This window comes from Stomoxys calcitrans, chromosome 1, assembly GCF_963082655.1.
Source record: "Stomoxys calcitrans chromosome 1, idStoCalc2.1, whole genome shotgun sequence".
Taxonomy (NCBI): domain Eukaryota; kingdom Metazoa; phylum Arthropoda; class Insecta; order Diptera; family Muscidae; genus Stomoxys; species Stomoxys calcitrans.
In genome coordinates, this window is record NC_081552.1 from 136021652 (window position 1) to 136039695 (window position 18044).

Sequence of the window (18044 nt, forward strand, 5' to 3'; positions counted from 1 at the left end):
TTGTTGTTAGGCTTGATATTAATATTACGGCGATGGCAGCGTTGTCGATGAATGTTTTCTCTCACGTCGGATTTATTGCGGTGATTGTTGCTATTGGAACCTTTTGGACTTACTGGTTGTCGCTTGTGATCCATATTGGGTGCTTTCACATAATTAGGATGCAGCAGTGTATGGTGGGGTCTTCCACATTTCCGGCACATATTTCCCGATCGACAATCCCGAAATCGATGACTTCTTGCTAGACAGTTGACGCAATATATTTTCTTTAGAACGAGGATGTTACGTTCTTTCGGGGTCATCGCTATGAATTTAGGGCAAATTTTTAAAGCATGGAATCGGTTGCACAACGTGCATTTATACACATTAGGCTTAGAAATTTGCGCTCTTATGGGTGATCTGGAATGTAAATTTTGTTGATAAGTTATGAGAGTGATGAAATTAGATGAGAGGAAATTAGTTTCGGTTAGTATGAATGAGTTTATTAATTTGAGTTTGATTCCGTCGTATTCTCGAATGGAAGAAAACATAATTTGACAATTGGCCGATTTAGAATTCCAGTTGCAGTACGTACGTCTGCAATTCTAACATTATTGTCCGAACCTAGATAAGTCTTCTCTATTCTTCCTAATCGCCATTCACTAGGGGGTAACAAATCATCCATTATTGCTACCAAATCCCCTACTCTCAAATTGGGTTTTTTTGTCTTCCATTTATAACGCTTGTGCAGAGTCTTGAGATATTCCTCCTTCCATCTCAAGGCGAATTGATGGTGAATAGCCTTTAATTTCAACCAACGGTTTATCAGAGAAATATTGGGAGAAAGTGGTTCAGGAAAGGCTAATATGGGTGAACCCTTAAGAAAATGGCCTGGGGTCAATGCGGTTAAGTCGGCTGGATCGTCCGACATTGCAGAAATGGGGCGGGAGTTTAAAACGCCTTCAATCCTTGCCAGGATTGTTTGAAACTGTTCAAAAGTAAATTTATGAGCTCCTGCAATCTTCTTGAAATGTATTTTAAAACTTTTAACTGCGGCCTCCCAGAGGCCGCCCATGTGAGGTGCGTGTGGGGGAATGAATCCCCATTCAAACCCATGAGCTGCGTATTTCTTAGAAATGTCGCTAGAAGCAGATTTAATGAACTGGGAAAACTCACGAATTAGTGCTCTGCTAGCTCCTAAAAAGTTTCTGCCATTATCCGATACGATCCTACGAGGGAGCCCTCGCCTCCCAACGAAGCGGTAAAACGCAGCCTCAAATGCGGCAGATGATAAATCAGAGCATGTCTCCAGGTGTATTGCCCTTGTAGCAAAACATGCAAATACGCAGACATATCCCTTTATAGTAGGTGCCCTGCGAAGGGATGAGCTTTTTAGCTCAAATGGCCCTGCGAAGTCTATACCTGTCGTATGGAAAGGTGGCGATAGAGTACAACGCTCCAGAGGTAAAGGTGCCATAATTTGAGTGTTTTGCTTCTGTTTGTACAAAACGCATACTTTGCAGTTATATATAATGCTCTTTACCCTTGGTTTCAACCTGGAGACATAAAATTCGGTCTGCACAAATCTACACATCTGGTTGCATTCCGCATGAACTAAAAATGAGTGCAAGTGAAGCAAATAGAGATGGCAAAGTCTAGAATTACCGGGTAGAATGATTGGATGGCGTTCCCTGTATGGAAGAAATGAATCAGACAGGCGTCCATTCACCCTAAGGACCTGATTGGAATCCAGAAAAGGGTTCAAAGTTGATAAAACGCTTTTATTTGGTAGTGGCTTTGAGTTCAAAAGCAGCTCATATTCTAATGAAAAATATTGTCGTTGAGCAAGTGATATAAGACGAAATTTCACGAATTGCATTTCTTGCATGCTCAAATCATACGATTCGTACTTGCGGGTATTTCCAGGCATTGAGTTATGGAAGAAGCGAAATATATATGAGATTACTCTCAATGCCCTTGTATAGGATGAGAATCTTAGAAGAATATCGTTATTTTCTGCTGCCACATGATGCATTTGAACCACATCATGTTCCTTTAGAGGGACTAGCGGATTCTTTTTTGGCCAAGTACCCTCTGGATTCGTAAGCCAAGGCGGACCATTCCACCACAATGTACTGATCTTCAAGTCCTGAGGTCTACAACCGCGAGTGCCTATATCAGCCGGGTTATCATGAGTGGAAACATAATTCCACTTGGCGTCGGGAACTAGTTCATGAATTTGGGATGCCCTATTTGCGACGTAGGTTTCCCATAACATTGGGGGTTTTGAAAGCCACCCCAAAACAATAGACGAATCCGTCCACAATGATACAGAACCAAAATTCATCTCAAAAGTGTTCAAAATGTAGCGAACTAGTTTGGCTAGAAGCACAGCGCCGTTTAATTCTAACTTTGGCAATGACACTGTCTTAATGGGAGCAACTTTGCTTTTGGCCATAAGAAGGTTGGAAATAACTACAGATGTCGTTGTCTGGCATCGTACGTACACGGTAGCGCAGTATGCCATTTTTGAGGCATCACAAAAACCGTGTATTTGTATGAGATCTGTAGGCAAATATTTAATCCATCTAGGTATAATGACATCCTCTACGTGTGCTAAATCATCGATTAAGTTGTTCCAAGTATCAAGAGAATCAGGACTTATCGTTTCGTCCCAATTGGAACCTTCCAACCAGAGCTGCTGCATTAAAATTTTTGACCTTATAATAACAGGAGTAATCCAACCGGCGGGGTCGAAAAGTTTCGCGACTGTGGAAAGAACTTGACGTTTAGTCGCCTGGGATTTTTTCTCTATGGGTATGGATGCATAAGAAAAGCAGTCTGTTAATGCATTCCATTTTATACCAAGAGTTTTAGTGGAGCTTGATTCATACAATTTTAATAAGTCCATATCGTATAAATCCTCAGGAGGCAAATGTGATAATAACTCCGGTGCATTGGCAGTAATTTTCTTTAATGGAAAACCCGCAGATTTGAGGACAGCGATCAAATCATTTCGTGCTTCGATGGTTTCTTCGATGGTGAATCCACCAGATAAAATATCATCCACATATGTTTCTTTTCTCAAAATGGATGCGACTTTGGGGAATTCTGTTTCTGAATCAGATGCAAGTTGAAGTAGAGTGCGTATTGCCAAAAAGGGAGCGCAATTTATGCCAAAAGTGACCGTGTTCAAATGGTAATCTCTTATAGGCTCTGCGCTTTGATTTTGAAACAGAATTCTTTGATACGCTCTATCTTGGGGATGTACCAGGATTTGGCGGTACATTTTTTGGATATCTCCACAAAATACGTACTTATATTTTCTCCAGTTGAGAATTATGGAAATTAAGTCGTTTTGTAGTGTGGGACCGGTATGAAGTACATCATTGAGGGAGTAATCGGATTTTGTCTTGCGTGAAGCGTTAAAAACAACCCTGACCTTGGTTGATTTGTGATCCGGTCGCACTACGGCATGATGAGGGAGGTAAAAGGAGTTAAATTTACCTTCGGAGCCTAGTTCGAGAGAAGAAGTCTCTTCCATATGACCTAATGAAATATACTCCTTAAGGACAGACCTGTATTCCCCTCGAAGCTCGGCATCCTTGATCAGTGTCTTCTCCATTCTTGTATACTGTCCAAGAGCGAGAAATCTTGAAGAGCCAAGAAAAATGGAGTTTGGAAATTCCTCTTTAAAGGGGAGTCTAACGACATATCGACCATTGGGAAGACGCGTAGTCGTCTTTAGGTAGAACTCTTCACAAATTATTTCGGATTCTGTACGAGGAGAAATGGATGGGATTTCTTCGATTTCCCAAAATTTTCGAAGAATTTCGCTAAGATTCTCATCTTCGGTGGGAATTACGTTCGTTGTGAACGCTTGAATCTTCTCACCCTGCATTGGGCCACTTAGTACCCAACCGAATATTGTGTTGTACGCCGAAGCCAGACCACAAATATTCTTCTTAACACCCTCGAGATTAATGAATCGCTCAGCGTCATTTCCGAGAACTAAATCGATATTCGACGATTTATTGAAGTTGGGATCTGCTAAATCAAGGTCTCGCAGTTCTGGTGAATTTGGAATTTCAAAAGAAACAGCAGGAAGCTTCTGTGTAACCTTTGGCAAGACAATGGCATTAACTCTACATCGTGTGTTATATCTTCGAGAAAAAAGTACAAGTTCACATTCTTTGTGAGCCTTTTGTGTCTTGCAGCCTATACCAAATATCTCGAACGAAGATTTTCGATATGAAACTTGGAGCATATTTCGTACTCTCTCAGAGAGAAATGTTCTTTGGGATCCTGGGTCTATTAAAGCCCTAATTGTGAAAAGTTCACCATTGTGTTCGACTTGAACAAGCGCTGTTCTAAGCAAGATTGTTTCACTGTTAGAAGAAAAATTGGCCTGTACCTGGGAGTATGACTCTGCCGATGACGATTGTGAGATATCCTCGTGTCGTTCTGAAGAGATACTATTTGCCGAGATTTGTTGCTTCGGTGAAAAAGTCTGAGAACCAGATTCAGACTTTCGAATCGGTGGTTGGTCTAAGTGCAAGAGTGTATGGTGATGTTTCCTGCACGAGAGACAAGTGTTCTTACTCCTGCACTTTTGTTTCATGTGAGCCTCTGATAAGCAATTATTACAGATTTTATTTTTAAAAACGAAATCTATTCTCTCCTGGGGCTTAAATTTACGAAAATCTGGGCGTGTTCGTATGCTATGATTCTCTTTGCATAAAGTACAGGAGGTTGTAAGTTTTTCCTGGGATGTGTACATCTGTATTTTTTCGTTGGATTTGGAGTACGAAACCGATGGGAGACTATGTCTATCCTTCGTTGATTTAATGCTGGATATTCTTTCCACGACCTCAAATCTATTAAGAAGGAACTCGTCCATTTGAGACCAACTTGGCAGTTCACGATGGGACTTGAGGGATTGTTCCCATAACGAAATAGTCTCATTTGGAAGCTTTGTAGACACCAAATAAATTAATATTGGGTCCCAGCATTCTACCTGTACCTGTAAGGACTTCAGTGTACATAGGCAGTCACTAACTGTAGAGTGAATCCTTTGAAGAGATTCGCTATTTTCATCTGTGGCAACGGGAATTTCAAATAATATCCTGAGCTGGTGGTCTACCAGCACGCGCTTATTCTCATATCGGGTTCTCAAAGCTCCCCATGCGAGATCAAAATTATCATCGCAGAGAGTATATCTTTTCACGATAGCGCCAGCACTACCTTTAGTCTTATTTCTAAGATGGTAAAGTTTCTGAGCACGGGTGAGTTTAGGGTGGTTCACGTAAACGGCCGTGAACATATCACGAAAGGAGGGCCATTCCTCGTAACTGCCCTTAAATACCTCCGTGTCACATGGCGGGACTTTTATGCACGAGCTGTAAGTATCAGAAACATGCGCACTGGAACTGGTCTGGAAAAGGTGCTGAGGGGCTAGACTATTCCTAGTTGACATAGTTCTGGAATCAGCCCCTCCTGATATCTTCAGAATGTCGACAATCTGGGAACGAGTCTCATAATATGCCTCTGAGGTCACATTAAAATTCACTTTAGCATTCTCCTTGAAGTCTTTTGTATTGGTTGTTTCGGGAGACAACATTAGACTTTCATAGTCTATTTGCAATTTTTTCCACCTTACTTCCAAATCGTCCAACTTGACTTCAAGAAGTGAATCAGTCTGGTCCGTAACGTCAACTTTTTCAAAAGCTGTGCAAAAGCTGATCAGATGATCACAGTCAAACAAAAATTTCTCGTGGATAGGGGAAGGTTTCACAGCAGAGCTGCCAGTAGCCGAATTCGCCTGGTTAGAGGGTTCCATTATTGTCGTCGAAGTTACTTATACGAAGAAAAAAAAATAATATATCTAACAAATTTCTCAAGAAAGATTCGTTCGAGAGATATATCGAATATCCCTTTTAAGTTCTAAAAAATCGAACCTAAATATCCGGCTGTCAAACTTCAAGTCTGGAGCAATCTGCGCTGAAGAAGCAGTACCAGCTGAAATCAAAAAGGCAAGATAGTCCAAGCTGTGGAGTTGACAAAGGTTAATTGTAAACCTTTAAAAAAACGGAATTGATCATAGATAGAGAGGGCAAAGTTTTGATAGGGATAAGTTCATCCACAATATCAGAGATATGGAAACAATGCTGTCCGACACGAATAACTTTAGTATTATTCTGTTATCTCGGGGGTGTACAATCAGTACATTAAGTATCTTCCAAAAAAAAGCGAAAAATTCATCTTCACTGGGGAAATAATCATTATATGTAGGATATGCCTTCTTTTACGTGTGGAAAATATGTTTGTTTTATTCAGAATTTGTAGATGTCTATAATTGTTTGTTAGTTGGCAACAAATTTAATAGAATCATGGAGTGCAATGTTGTTACTACATATGAGTATAGTTTTTTAATTTTTTATTTATTTCAAAAGGTAAATTTTTTCTTTTTTATTTATTTTTTTTTTTTTTTTTTTTTTTTTTCGTTGGTGTAATTTTGCAATATGTACAAATACAAGAACTAGAATTATTTGGGAAAAAAATAATATTACGGGCCACCCTAATATTTCAATGTGGATTTCAATTTCTTGGAACGATCACATATGGGAGTGTTTACATATGAATTTCGTTTTGTTTTGTTCGTTTTTATTCTTTATAGGAATTTTATTCATAAAATAAGGTATCTTTATGTAGATAATTTGAAATTGAAAATCAATTGTTACCTTAATGTGATGTTGCGTAAATTCTGTGGCATATGTTGCAAATTATTCACTATCACAAATCATTAATACCGTTCGCGAAATGTCTTCTATTTTAATGCGTATAAATTTCAGCTTATCTTCTTATTATTTCTAAACACTAATTGTATGTTTCTCACATTGTCATTTCTTCTTCATTCTTACTTATCACTCTGGAAATATCATCCACAGAACTGGAAACATATTGGAAACAAGTTATGTTAAATGAGCTTTCATGTATGTTGAGTATCAGTACGTCAATGTTAAAGAGAGGGGTTATGTTAGCTTTGAGTGATAGAGGCAATGGCAATTAAATTAAAAACAATGGCAATGGGAGAAATTGAAAAAGAATCAAATGGAACTTGAAATAACCAAACTTTTGAAACAGGTGAGGGGAATTGTAAGGGGAACTATGAAAAGAACGGCGAAAGAGAAATAACAAAATTTGACATTGAAATGTATGCCCTTGAATTTTACAATTCCACTGTTTCTTCAATTCGTAACGGATTTTTCTTATGCGGTTAAACCAAAGATTTTGCATTCATGACGTAACACATTTCTTGTTAGATGACGAAGTATAGAATTTCCAATATTTTACACGTGGATTTCTAATAAACATGTATATATGTATTCATCTTTCCGATTAGAATTTTTACCTCGTTTTTATTTTTTTTTTTTTTTTTTTTTTTAGAACCAATTTTACTTTCGAAATTTATTTAAATTTACGTTTCGCACGCTTTTTGTTTTTTTTTTTTTTTTTTTTTTTTTAATAATTTTCGTCCGCACTACTTTTGGAGTTGTTTGTTCTTAGACATCCCGATTCAACTAGTTTTCTTATTTTCTAATTTATTAAGCTTTACCTTCTGCTCTCTCTTTTGTCACGAGGCTGCGATCTTCTTTGACTGGAACTCTCTCTTCTCGAATGGACCATGTTCATTCCCTTGAGGAGTTAACGCTGCTGAATGGATGGGGCTCGGTTAGGCGGGAAGAAATGTCACCAATATCCAAGGAGGGAAGTGGACTGTATGTTGGTTTTAAAATTGAAATGGACTGGAGCTTCGAACAACAGATGAGGGCGAACAGATATGTGGTTTTTGGTAACCACAGATTCTCCAAGTAGTGGCAGATACGAATAATGAGAGTTGGTTAAATAAAACAAAATCGTGGGGTTAGATTTGTAGGTGTATTTATTCAAGAAGGGTTGAGATGCTCACCAGTTGATCGATTATGCAAAAGTGAACGAGTTCTTAAGCCTAACTTGCCAAGATAGTTACTTTTTGTGGAATTTCTTTGTTTTTTAAATACTCGTTTAAACTAAAGTAGTCATTCACAATAATTCATTCAGTTTAATTCATAACAATGACTTTAAGACTAAGGCAAGTATACATAACTAGAGTAAAGGAAATTCAGTGGCGCTAAAAAACTAAGTCCAAGCTCGAAGTTTGGACATCTCCTCTTCATCGATTACAAGTTGATGCATTGCACGGATAGCCAGGAACGCAGCGGGCTTTGTGTCATAGATGACTGTGTTCAATTTCTACGTTTTTACTTCATCCGTCTCGTTCTCTCGCCACAGAATGAGTTGGAGGTAATAGTCAGTGTGAGACACTCGTATACGTCTGTACATTTTACAAACTTTGAAAAATCTATACCTAAGTGCCACTTTGAAAAATCTATATCTGAGGAATGCAAAAGATCGTTTAACGACAGTCCGGTTGTAGTTTTTGACGAACCATCAAAAACCACTCTAAGTTTGGTCGATGTGCTGTTCAGCTTTTGAACACAGTGGTGTGGCAAATAGTACTTCAAATCTGGTACCTTTGGCGAAATTAACGACATTTGGCTTTTCAAGGACTTCAGCTTTTGCAATGCACGCTTGTATAAACCACTAAGTGATGAAACTCCTCTGCTTTCGATTTGCTGCAGTCGAACTGAATATGCCCCAGAAGGCAAACCAACGAAGTGGCTAAGAAAATGATTTTCGCAGTATAGTTCATTTTAAGATCTGGATTCATCATGCAAAAAGTTGGTTTCGATTTCCCAAAAAGAGTTGACGATTGGTAAAAGCTTCTCTTCTTCCTTAACCTCGGCAAACGCTACAGCAAGTGACCAGGATTGACATGGATGAAAACTACCACCTGCTACGACCCAGCCGAATAACATTTTTTTCTAGTACAGGAAGGTTGACACCAATCTTTATTTGCCCGACTGACATCTAATTGAAAAACAATTCGGCACCAATTAACTTGTCGATACGATCCGGCTTGTTGAATACTGGGTCTGCCAATTGTATGTTTTTTTGGTATATTCCAGTTGGAAGTATCAAGATTTATGTTTGGCTTGTAATCTGTGATGTTTGGTACCACCTTTGCAGCGAACGAAGTGGTGGCAAGATTTCTCAACAAAATCAACAGATTTCTCAACTATCATACTTCCGTCACCTATCCCGTAAACTGTGGCTGAAACCCGATTGCAATTTAAGCTAAGAATCTTTGCAAAACGATTTGCAATCAAGTTCAACTGGGATGCAAAAAATTGCACGACATGGCACGAAATTCCCAAATTTATTTTTGGCGAGGACAATGACTGGCCACCAGGACGGTTCCATCTGTGGTTGCTGATTTCCCAGATGAATCAGCTGATGAAATAAGCACTGATTGGGATGTTGATGGTTCCACTGCATCACATGGCTGGGTTGCTGGCGTTTGGTCCATATGCATTGTATGGTGTTTTGAAGAGCACTGTCTGCAAGCACTCGAATTCCATTTTTTCAACACATGGCCCTTCCGAAGACAATTAAGGCAAAATTTCAAACGCTTTGCCTTCTTGAAACGAAGAGATGGACAGAGGTTGCTGAAAGACGAACAATTGACAATGTAATGGTCCATCGAATCACAAAAGCCACACGGAGATGAACTTCCAGAGGCTACATGCACATGACGATTTTTAATTATTTGCCTTTTGTTGTTTTGTCGAAAAGAGCTGGCACAAACGAAGAGTTGTCCAAAATTTCCAACATTCGACATTTTTGCTTCAAAAAACTTGACATGTACGACCAGGATGGCAGCTCATTTACAGCCAGACTCTCCTCCCATTTTATTTGGGAAACTGTCCATTTTAGAGGCAGCTAAATAAATTAAGAGGCCATCCGCAATTTGATCCCTAGTGGCACTGATTGGGATGTTGATGGTTCCACTGCATCACATGACTGGGTTTCTGGCGTTTGGTCCATATGCAACATTGTATGGTGTTTTGAAAAGCATTGTCTGCAAGCACTCGAATTGCATTTTTTCAACACATGGCCCTTCCGAAGACATTTAGAGCACAATTTCAAACGCTTTGCCTTCTTGAAACGGAGAAATGGACAGAGGTTGCTGAAAGATGAACAATTGACAATGTAATGGTCCATCGAATTACAAAAGCCGCACGGAGATAAACTTCCAGAGGCTACATGCACATGACGATTTTTAATTATTTGCCTTTTGTTGTTTTGTCGAAAAGAGCTGGCACAAACAAGGAGTTGTCCAAAATGTCCAACATTCGACATTTTTGATTCAAAAAACTTGACATGGACGACCAGGATGGCAGCTCATTTACAGCCAGACTCTCCTCCCACTTTATTTGGGAATCTCTGTCCATTTTAGTGGCAGCTAAATAAATTACGAGGCCATCTGCAATTTGATCCCTACTGGCTATCGTCTGCATAGCCCGCAGGTAAGAATTAAATTTATCACTAAGGTGACGTAATCCAATGCATGGGGAACCTTCAATAGCTTTCAGCAAAAAATGGCTTTTATGTGGGTCTGAAAATTGAACAATTTATTATCGAAACGATTTTTCAAAAATGTTGCCGCTTCCATGTAGTTTGTCTCGTTTAGCTCCAACGATGAAATTGTGCCCAAAGCGGCACCAGCTAAACTTGAGCGCAGATGATGGAATTTCTTCAGCTCACTTAAATCCGTGCTGCTGTCGACAATTGTTTAGAACCAATCGGCATAAGCTCCACTAAGTTTCGGCAACTGTATCTCTGGTTTTGCGTGTCGAAGATGAAGTTTCGGAAAATGGACTGCCATAAACAGAAAAATGGCGCACCGTCGATGAACGTGGATTTTTCTCCAAGCTCCGGATGGAATTCATCTGTCGAGTTAATTTGGCCTTGACCTCCAGATACAAGGCGGTAAACTTTAACTGTTCTTCACTTTCCATTTCGGCCGTTACCATCTCCTCCAACGCTGACTGAACCTCTTCGAATGAGGCGCTTATCTGCTCCACATAGTCGAGACGGACGGGCAGCGTCATCATATGCATCAAGCTGCGTCGGCGTAAGTGATTTTTTCAACATCTCTAACTACATCAGCATTGATGCAATCTTTGTCATGAAGGGCAATACATTTTTTGAATTTCCGTCATCACTTGCGTAAGTAAGTATGCGCTGCGTCTGACATATTTCCTTTTTTTTATTTTACAAATTCGCGTTTATATCACAAAAAACTTAAAAAAATTAAAGAAATGTTATCTGACGTGACAATATTTTTCTAGTGATCTAGTGATTTTTCTAGTGAATAGATAACGTCGGGGTTACCAATGTTCGAGTCTGTAATATTTTCTACAGGCTGATCGAACCGAAAATGAAACACGAAAAACTTTTCGAAAAAAATTAAAGTTCTGAATTGAACAACTATATTGACTTGCTTGTTGCTAACGAAAAAACTAATGTTATAATCAAAGCAAAAATGTAACTTCAACCAAAAATGCAACTGCATTCATGTGTAAAAAATTTTATTCATACAATTTTTGGGTAACAGCAGCAGCCAAACCAAACAGGACCGGACTTGCGGTTAACAGGCTGTGTGGGTCTCTCGCCACTGCCCTGCCTGATATTTTAGTATTAAGATCTTTGCTTATCCTAGTCTTTGAAATATTGAGAGAGGCCGTGATTGTATCGTTGTCAACCCCCTGTTCGTTGGGCGGTGTTGAGTCACCCACCTGAAAAACCCAGCTTTGCTTGCGCCATGCCCTTAGTCTTAGCCAAACTCGTCACGGAGACTTGGTCAATGCCAACTACAAGGAGAGTTCCTTCCTCCTTCTCCTTCCTGTCGAAGACCTCCCACTTTTCTGTAACCGAACCTTGGTTTTTCTGGCCCAAGAGTCCCAACATGCGTTCCGTCGCAAATTTACTGCCCCTTCCCTTGATGAAGATCGTCGCCCTTGTGAGCTGGGGGATATCCATATTTCTCACCAGGTCGAGCTTTGCGCCCTCCCAGGGAGCATGGATAACTCTGACGAGCTGTTTGACGGTATCAATACATTTCGCCGACGCAAAACGCAGCTTAAAGATGTCCCCTCTATACTCGCAGCTCATCATTTGTATGGGTGGACCCTCTACAGATTCAACACATGTTCGAAAATCCGATCGTTAACCAGATCCTCCACTTGGGACCGATGATCTGGTGGAATCCTTTCGGATGCACAGCCGATATTGATGACACAAGTCAGCTCACCTCTATTGTGCTTCCTTGCCACTCTGGCGTAAGAGGGCGGCTACTTCCCATTCTCAGCGACCATCTTCCCCTTCCATGATGGCTGTGTACTCACAGTCCTCCATGAAGACTTAGGGGCCGTGCTTCCTTCGTTGCTTTGCTTCCTTCGTTCCTGTTCCGACTTTGTCTACCTCCTCAGGACACCGCCTGAAGTCTCCATTGCGGGATGACTGGCTTGTTTTTCCCAGAGTACTTGAAAGCGGGGAGCTCTTTTTCTTCTTTTCTTTTTCTTCGCTGTCTGAATCCGAGCCAGAAACACCACCTTTAAAGGCTGGGTTTATCCCTCTCGTCCTCATTAATTAGTCTGACGACTAGTTGTGCGCTGAAGCATTACTCTCGGCTACATGTGCCAAGGCACCCACACCTATAGGAGGAGAGGACAATACGCTACGGTCTGACGCCACCAACGCAGATGTTGAGTCTTTGGAATCCATTTCTAGCCTACTCTAAAAGTCTTTAAAATTTTTTCGTAATAGATGTACCTTTTCCGAGATACGGATATATATTTTATTTTCTTTGAGGAGCGAAATGAAAACACGTCCGCTCCACTCAACGGCTACAATTATAATTCCGAATTGTTTTAGTATTTCATAAAATACATTGTTATCATACCCATCGCCATATGATATAGGGGTATTCTAATCTACTCATTCCGTTTGTAACACCTCACTAAATCCTCAGAGACTGGACAAACTACATGCTAAAGAATAGGTGGATGAATTATTGGTTCCATGATATAAGTACAAGGGACAAAATGACAGCCGGTTGTACGTACCGGATCGACCAGATGAAGTCCTTTGAGGCTGCCGCCTCAGTGTACAAGACTATGTTACAACAACAAAGTGAAACAGGAAGGCATATTATAGCCACTTCTTAAACACGTCTGTTAAAGGATCTGTCTGTTTACGACGAAGCCCAGGTCGACCAATTTAAGGCGCTATGCTTTCTCAACAGAACTATTTTCATATCCAAAAGGGTCAAATACTTGGTCTGATCATGGATAGGAAATTGAACAGAAAGTGTCACATTAAGGAGCGTACTGAGAAGGCTCACAAATGTTGGGCACTATAAAACGGGCTAAAAACTCGAAATGGGGATTAGATATATGGCTAAGTAAGTTACGAAGTAAGTCCATGCTTAAACGACTTCCGTCTATTATCCACGAATCAATCTGGCTTCTGACCAAGACATAGCTGCATCGGTGCTTTAATTGATGTCAGCGAAGTCTAGCGCTGTTGGATCACTCAAAAACTATGATGTTCCGAACTTAAACTGATGCACTACTTTATATTTCCGAATCTACTGTGTTATTATTGATTATGTTATGTTCTTACGAGACGGTCGATTAATTTAAAGTCGACGTTTAAAACAATACAATCAATTCATTTATTTAAATGATGCTTTTATTAATATTAATGAAAAATTAAAAAGTAATTCAGTAAGAATGATTAAATTGTTATTGTTGTAGCCAAATTTCTGTAGATGAGCAAGCTCGTTCGGGTTCAAAGGTCTGATCGCCGCTGGAACAAGGTGGCCATTGGTTATGTAAAGTCGCCAAAAACTCGCTTGTCATATTGATGTCATGGTGAATTTGTCTTTAAGAGATGTGTATTAGTGACAGTTATATCTTGACTCAGCGCGTGTGCAGAAAAGCAAAAACTGTTGAGCCTAGCTGCGCTGCTATGAAGTTGCCAGATTATTATAATAAAAAAAGACTGTTATGGTAACGGTCACATCTCCCCTTTTAAGTTTGAACCGGGCTTCTGCAGATTGGTTCTGCAAGTTGTCTTCTTTGAGTGATTCTTTTTGGTTGGTTCTTGATTGATGAAGTTGGCGGAGTAATAAAGTCATCCGTTGGCTACGGTGATGATGTTGAAATATTAGAAGGTAATGCAAGAGGTAAGTTGTCTTCTGATGTTGGTCGAACTTCGAAATCTTGAAGTTGCATGTCCAGAGATAATGTGTTGTCTGGTGATGGCGGCACATCTGTTATCCTCATTCGAATCCGATCTGTGCTCTAATTGTACTCTTGCAACTTCCTATCCATATTAATGTTTTGTAGGTGACGTTCCCCATTCTGCTTAGAATTTCCCCAGATACCCAACATTTGACAGAACATTTGGTCCACTAGCCGAACGTAGAAAAGCTTTCTAAGCGTCTCGATCTTCTGCACTCATTCTAAAATCTCTGACACCAAGTTTCGAGGTGTCTCCCACCACTTGATCTTTCCATCGGGCTTTCGGTCTTCCCGGTTTGCGTGTACCACCGTGTTTGCCTTCAAAAGACTTCTTTGCTGGAGCTTCTTCATCCATTCTAACAATATAACCAGGCCAACGCAGCCTTTGTATTTTAATACGTGTAACTATGCTATCGTCGTCATACAGCTTATACAGCTCGTGGTTCATGCGTCGCCATATTCTCCATTAACGCAAACTAGTCCATATATTTTACGAAGAATCTTTCTCTCAAATACTCCAAGCACGGCCTCATCTGCTTTCACAAGTACCCACGCTTCAGAACCATAAAACAGCACGGGTAGTATCAGTGTCTTGTATAGTGTAATCTTCGTCTGTCGAGAGGTGGCCTTGTTCTAAACTGCTTACTAAGTCCAAAGTAGCATCTGTTTGCCAGTATTATTCTTTGCTTAATCTCAAAACTGGTGTCATTTGTTTCGGTTACGGAGGTGCCGAGTTAGATAAAGTTACTGACTGTCTCAAAGTTGTGGTTCCCAACTTTCTCCATTTTCTTTATCTGCTCGGTTGTACAGGGTGTTTTGGGAGTTGAAACCATCCATTTCGTCTTATCTTTATTTACTGCCAGACCCATTTTCACTGACTCTCTTTCGATTCTTTCAAAGGAAGCAGTTACTACCTCCGGTGACCGACCTATGATGTCCATAGGCGAGTAGCATGTGTTCTCTTGTGATTAGTGTGCCATATCTATTCACATCTGCATCTCGTATAATCTTCTCCAACAGAATATTAAAGAGATCACATGATAGGTTGCGCCCTTGTCTGAAACCTCGTTTGGTATTAAATGGTTCGGAGAGATTCTTTCCTATTCTTACTGAGGAACGCGTATCAGCAAGTGTCATCCTGCAGAGTCTTATTAATTTTTTAGGAATACCAAACTCAGAACGTCTTATCTTTATTTACTGCAAAGCGGCTTTGTAGTCAACAAAGAGATGGTAGGTGTTGATTTGTCCTTCACGGGTCTTTTCCAGGATTTGGCGCAGTGTGAATATCTGGTCCAGGGTGGATTTATCAAGTCTAAAACCGCATTGATGGGGCCCAATTATCTCATTGACTTTAGGTTTTAATCTTTCACACAGTACGCTCGAGAGAATCTTGTATGTGATGGGGAGGAGACTTATTCCACTGTAGCTGGCACATTCAGTCTTGTCTGCTTTTTGTGTACGGGACATGGTATGCTGAGGTTCCAATCATCGGGTATGCGTTCTTCCAGCCAGATAGTCAGATAAGCTGATGCATAGGCTTATCAGCGTGTCGCCTCCGGTCTTAAATAGTTCAGCGGTAACCCATCGGCTCTTGCTGCATTGTTGTTCTTCAGTCGGGTCACTGCTACTTGGACATCATTTGATTGGTTCTGCGGTATCCTCTTCCCCGCCAACATCGGACACTAGCATTTGGGTAAAATGTTCTTTCCATATTCTCAGCATGCTATCTGTGTCAGTTACCAGATTCCTTTGCAGGAGGATGTGCCTGAACCAAAGCCATCGGTTTGATGTTTAAATCTTTGGTAGAATTTCATCTGTACATCTCAATTCGCTCGCACTCACGTCTTTCCATTTCCTTTTTCTTTCTGCGGAATAGACGTTTCTCCTCTCTCCGTTGCTACTGATTGCAGGGTTGCTCTATATGCCGCATTCTTGGCTGCAGTAGCATCTCGACACTCTTGGTCATACCAATGGTTTCTTGGAGGAAGCTTCCGGAACCCAAGTACGGACTTCGCGGCATTTCCATGAGGTGGGCAATAGTTTGCCACTGCGCTAATATATCATCGGAACAAGGAGTGCTTTCATCAAGCAGTTGGGTCAGTCGAGTGGAGTATGTCGCTGCCATCTGTTGTGTTTGCAGCTTTTCAATGTCCAGCTTCAATGCAGTGTCGGGTGCAAACCTTTGCTGCAACAAGGTAATGATCCGAATCTATATTCGCTCCACGGATCGATCGTATATCTAACACGCTGAATGAATACCTTCCTTCTATCACAACGTGATCAATTTGGTTCCTCGTGCTTTGATCGGGTGACAGCCGTGTGACTTTGTGAATATTTTTATGTTGAAATCTGGTGCTACTAACTACCATGTTTTTTGCCGCAGCGAAATCTATCCGCCTCAACCCATTGCTGGACGTTATCTCGTGGAGGTTAAACTTTCCAACTGTTGGACCAAAAATGTCTTCCTTCTCTATCTTCGCTTAAAATCTCCCAGATCGATTTTAATATCATGGGCCGGGCAGCGGTCATAATCTCTCTAGGCGCTCGTAGAAAATATCTTTGGTCTGCTCGTCCATGTCTTCCGTCTTTCATGCGGATTTTTTTTTATTTGGCTTTTATGCGGATTGTGGCTAGCCTCTTATCTACCGGAGTAAAGCTGGAGACCATGTGTTTCAGTCTCCGACTAACCACAAATCCACAGCCAAATGCATGTCTCGTATTATGGCGGCTATAGTATAATTCGTCACCTTTTGGTGTTGTAGTGCCGCCATTTCCAGTCCATCGCATTTCCTGTAAGGCGGTAATATCTGCCTTGTACTTCTCTAATCGCTGACATCGCGCTGGCGGATGTCAGGGCGTATACTGCACCTTCTCTCCGCAAATCATGGTCCTTTTTTCGTTTGCGTGGGTCGTCAACATTGAGGGGTCCGGTTTTTGTATACCTTTGTTTCTCATAGTTTTCCGGGGGCGGGTTACTGGCCCAGCGCCCCAACCGCACGGGTTTTGTGGGATTGCACATGTATCCCTCGTTGTGGCGAGCCGCTTGCTCCAAGATCCGACGCCTGCCCCCAGCCGCCCCTAACCTGGGAACAGAAGCTGATGTTGGCCATTGGTTATTTGAAGGCGCCATTAACTCGCCTTGTCATCTCGAGTATTATTGGCACTCAGTATTTAATAAAGAGCCAGTGCCACCTAACTTTTCACTGAGACTCTCCTCTCGAAAATCGCTGACTGCCCGCGGCCGCATTTGCAGCTACTCCACATAATTACGGAGCTTTCCACCATCGGCAACCTGTGGCCCGATAATTTTTAGCTTAGCTTCCCGTGGCATCGATGGACACCACACAAGTCGTAGGTCAAAGTTCCAGCCTGTGTGGTGCTCATAGTTGCGCATTGTCGGCCGGGACGCAAAATGACTTATTTCCTTTAAAATCCTTTACACTAAGAAGATCTCCATGCTTGAATGATTTTGACTTATTTCCATGTTTGGGGTTGTACTGATTCTCCATTTTCAGGTTCTTTTCTTGAAGTGATGGTGAAGGTTTCGTCTTTCCTAGATTTTGAATAACTAGCTGACAATTTTGACATCTTTTAATAGTTCTCAATATCTTTATCTATGTTAGCCCCAGACTTAACTCCTTGCGAGTGTTTTGCATTTTTCAATTGCGAAATGTCTACGATGGAGTTGTTTCAAAAAATGTTTTCTGTAGATTCGTGGAAAAACTACTCTAGCGTTGAAAAGCAATCATTCGTCCACGTATGATAGTGAATCCTTCCTTTTAAAGTATGGTAGAACCTGAAGTTCAACCTCTTCTT

The 18044-nt window shown here is 40.8% G+C and overlaps 1 protein-coding gene across 1 annotated transcript; it reads right to left on the bottom strand.

Annotated features, from left to right (window-relative positions):
• Nucleotides 1-481: 481 nt before the first annotated feature.
• LOC131996978 (uncharacterized) lies at nucleotides 482-5815 on the bottom strand. The gene has a single exon (XM_059367190.1). The coding sequence runs from the start codon at nucleotides 5813-5815 to the stop codon at nucleotides 482-484; it is 5334 nt and encodes a 1777-aa protein (XP_059223173.1).
• Between the last annotated feature and the right edge of the window lie 12229 nt (nucleotides 5816-18044).

What these genes read in the sequence shown, in the direction of transcription:
- LOC131996978 (XM_059367190.1), bottom strand. Translation starts at nt 5,815, where the DNA reads ATGGAACCCTCTAACCAGGCGAATTCGGCTACTGGCAGCTCTGCTGTG.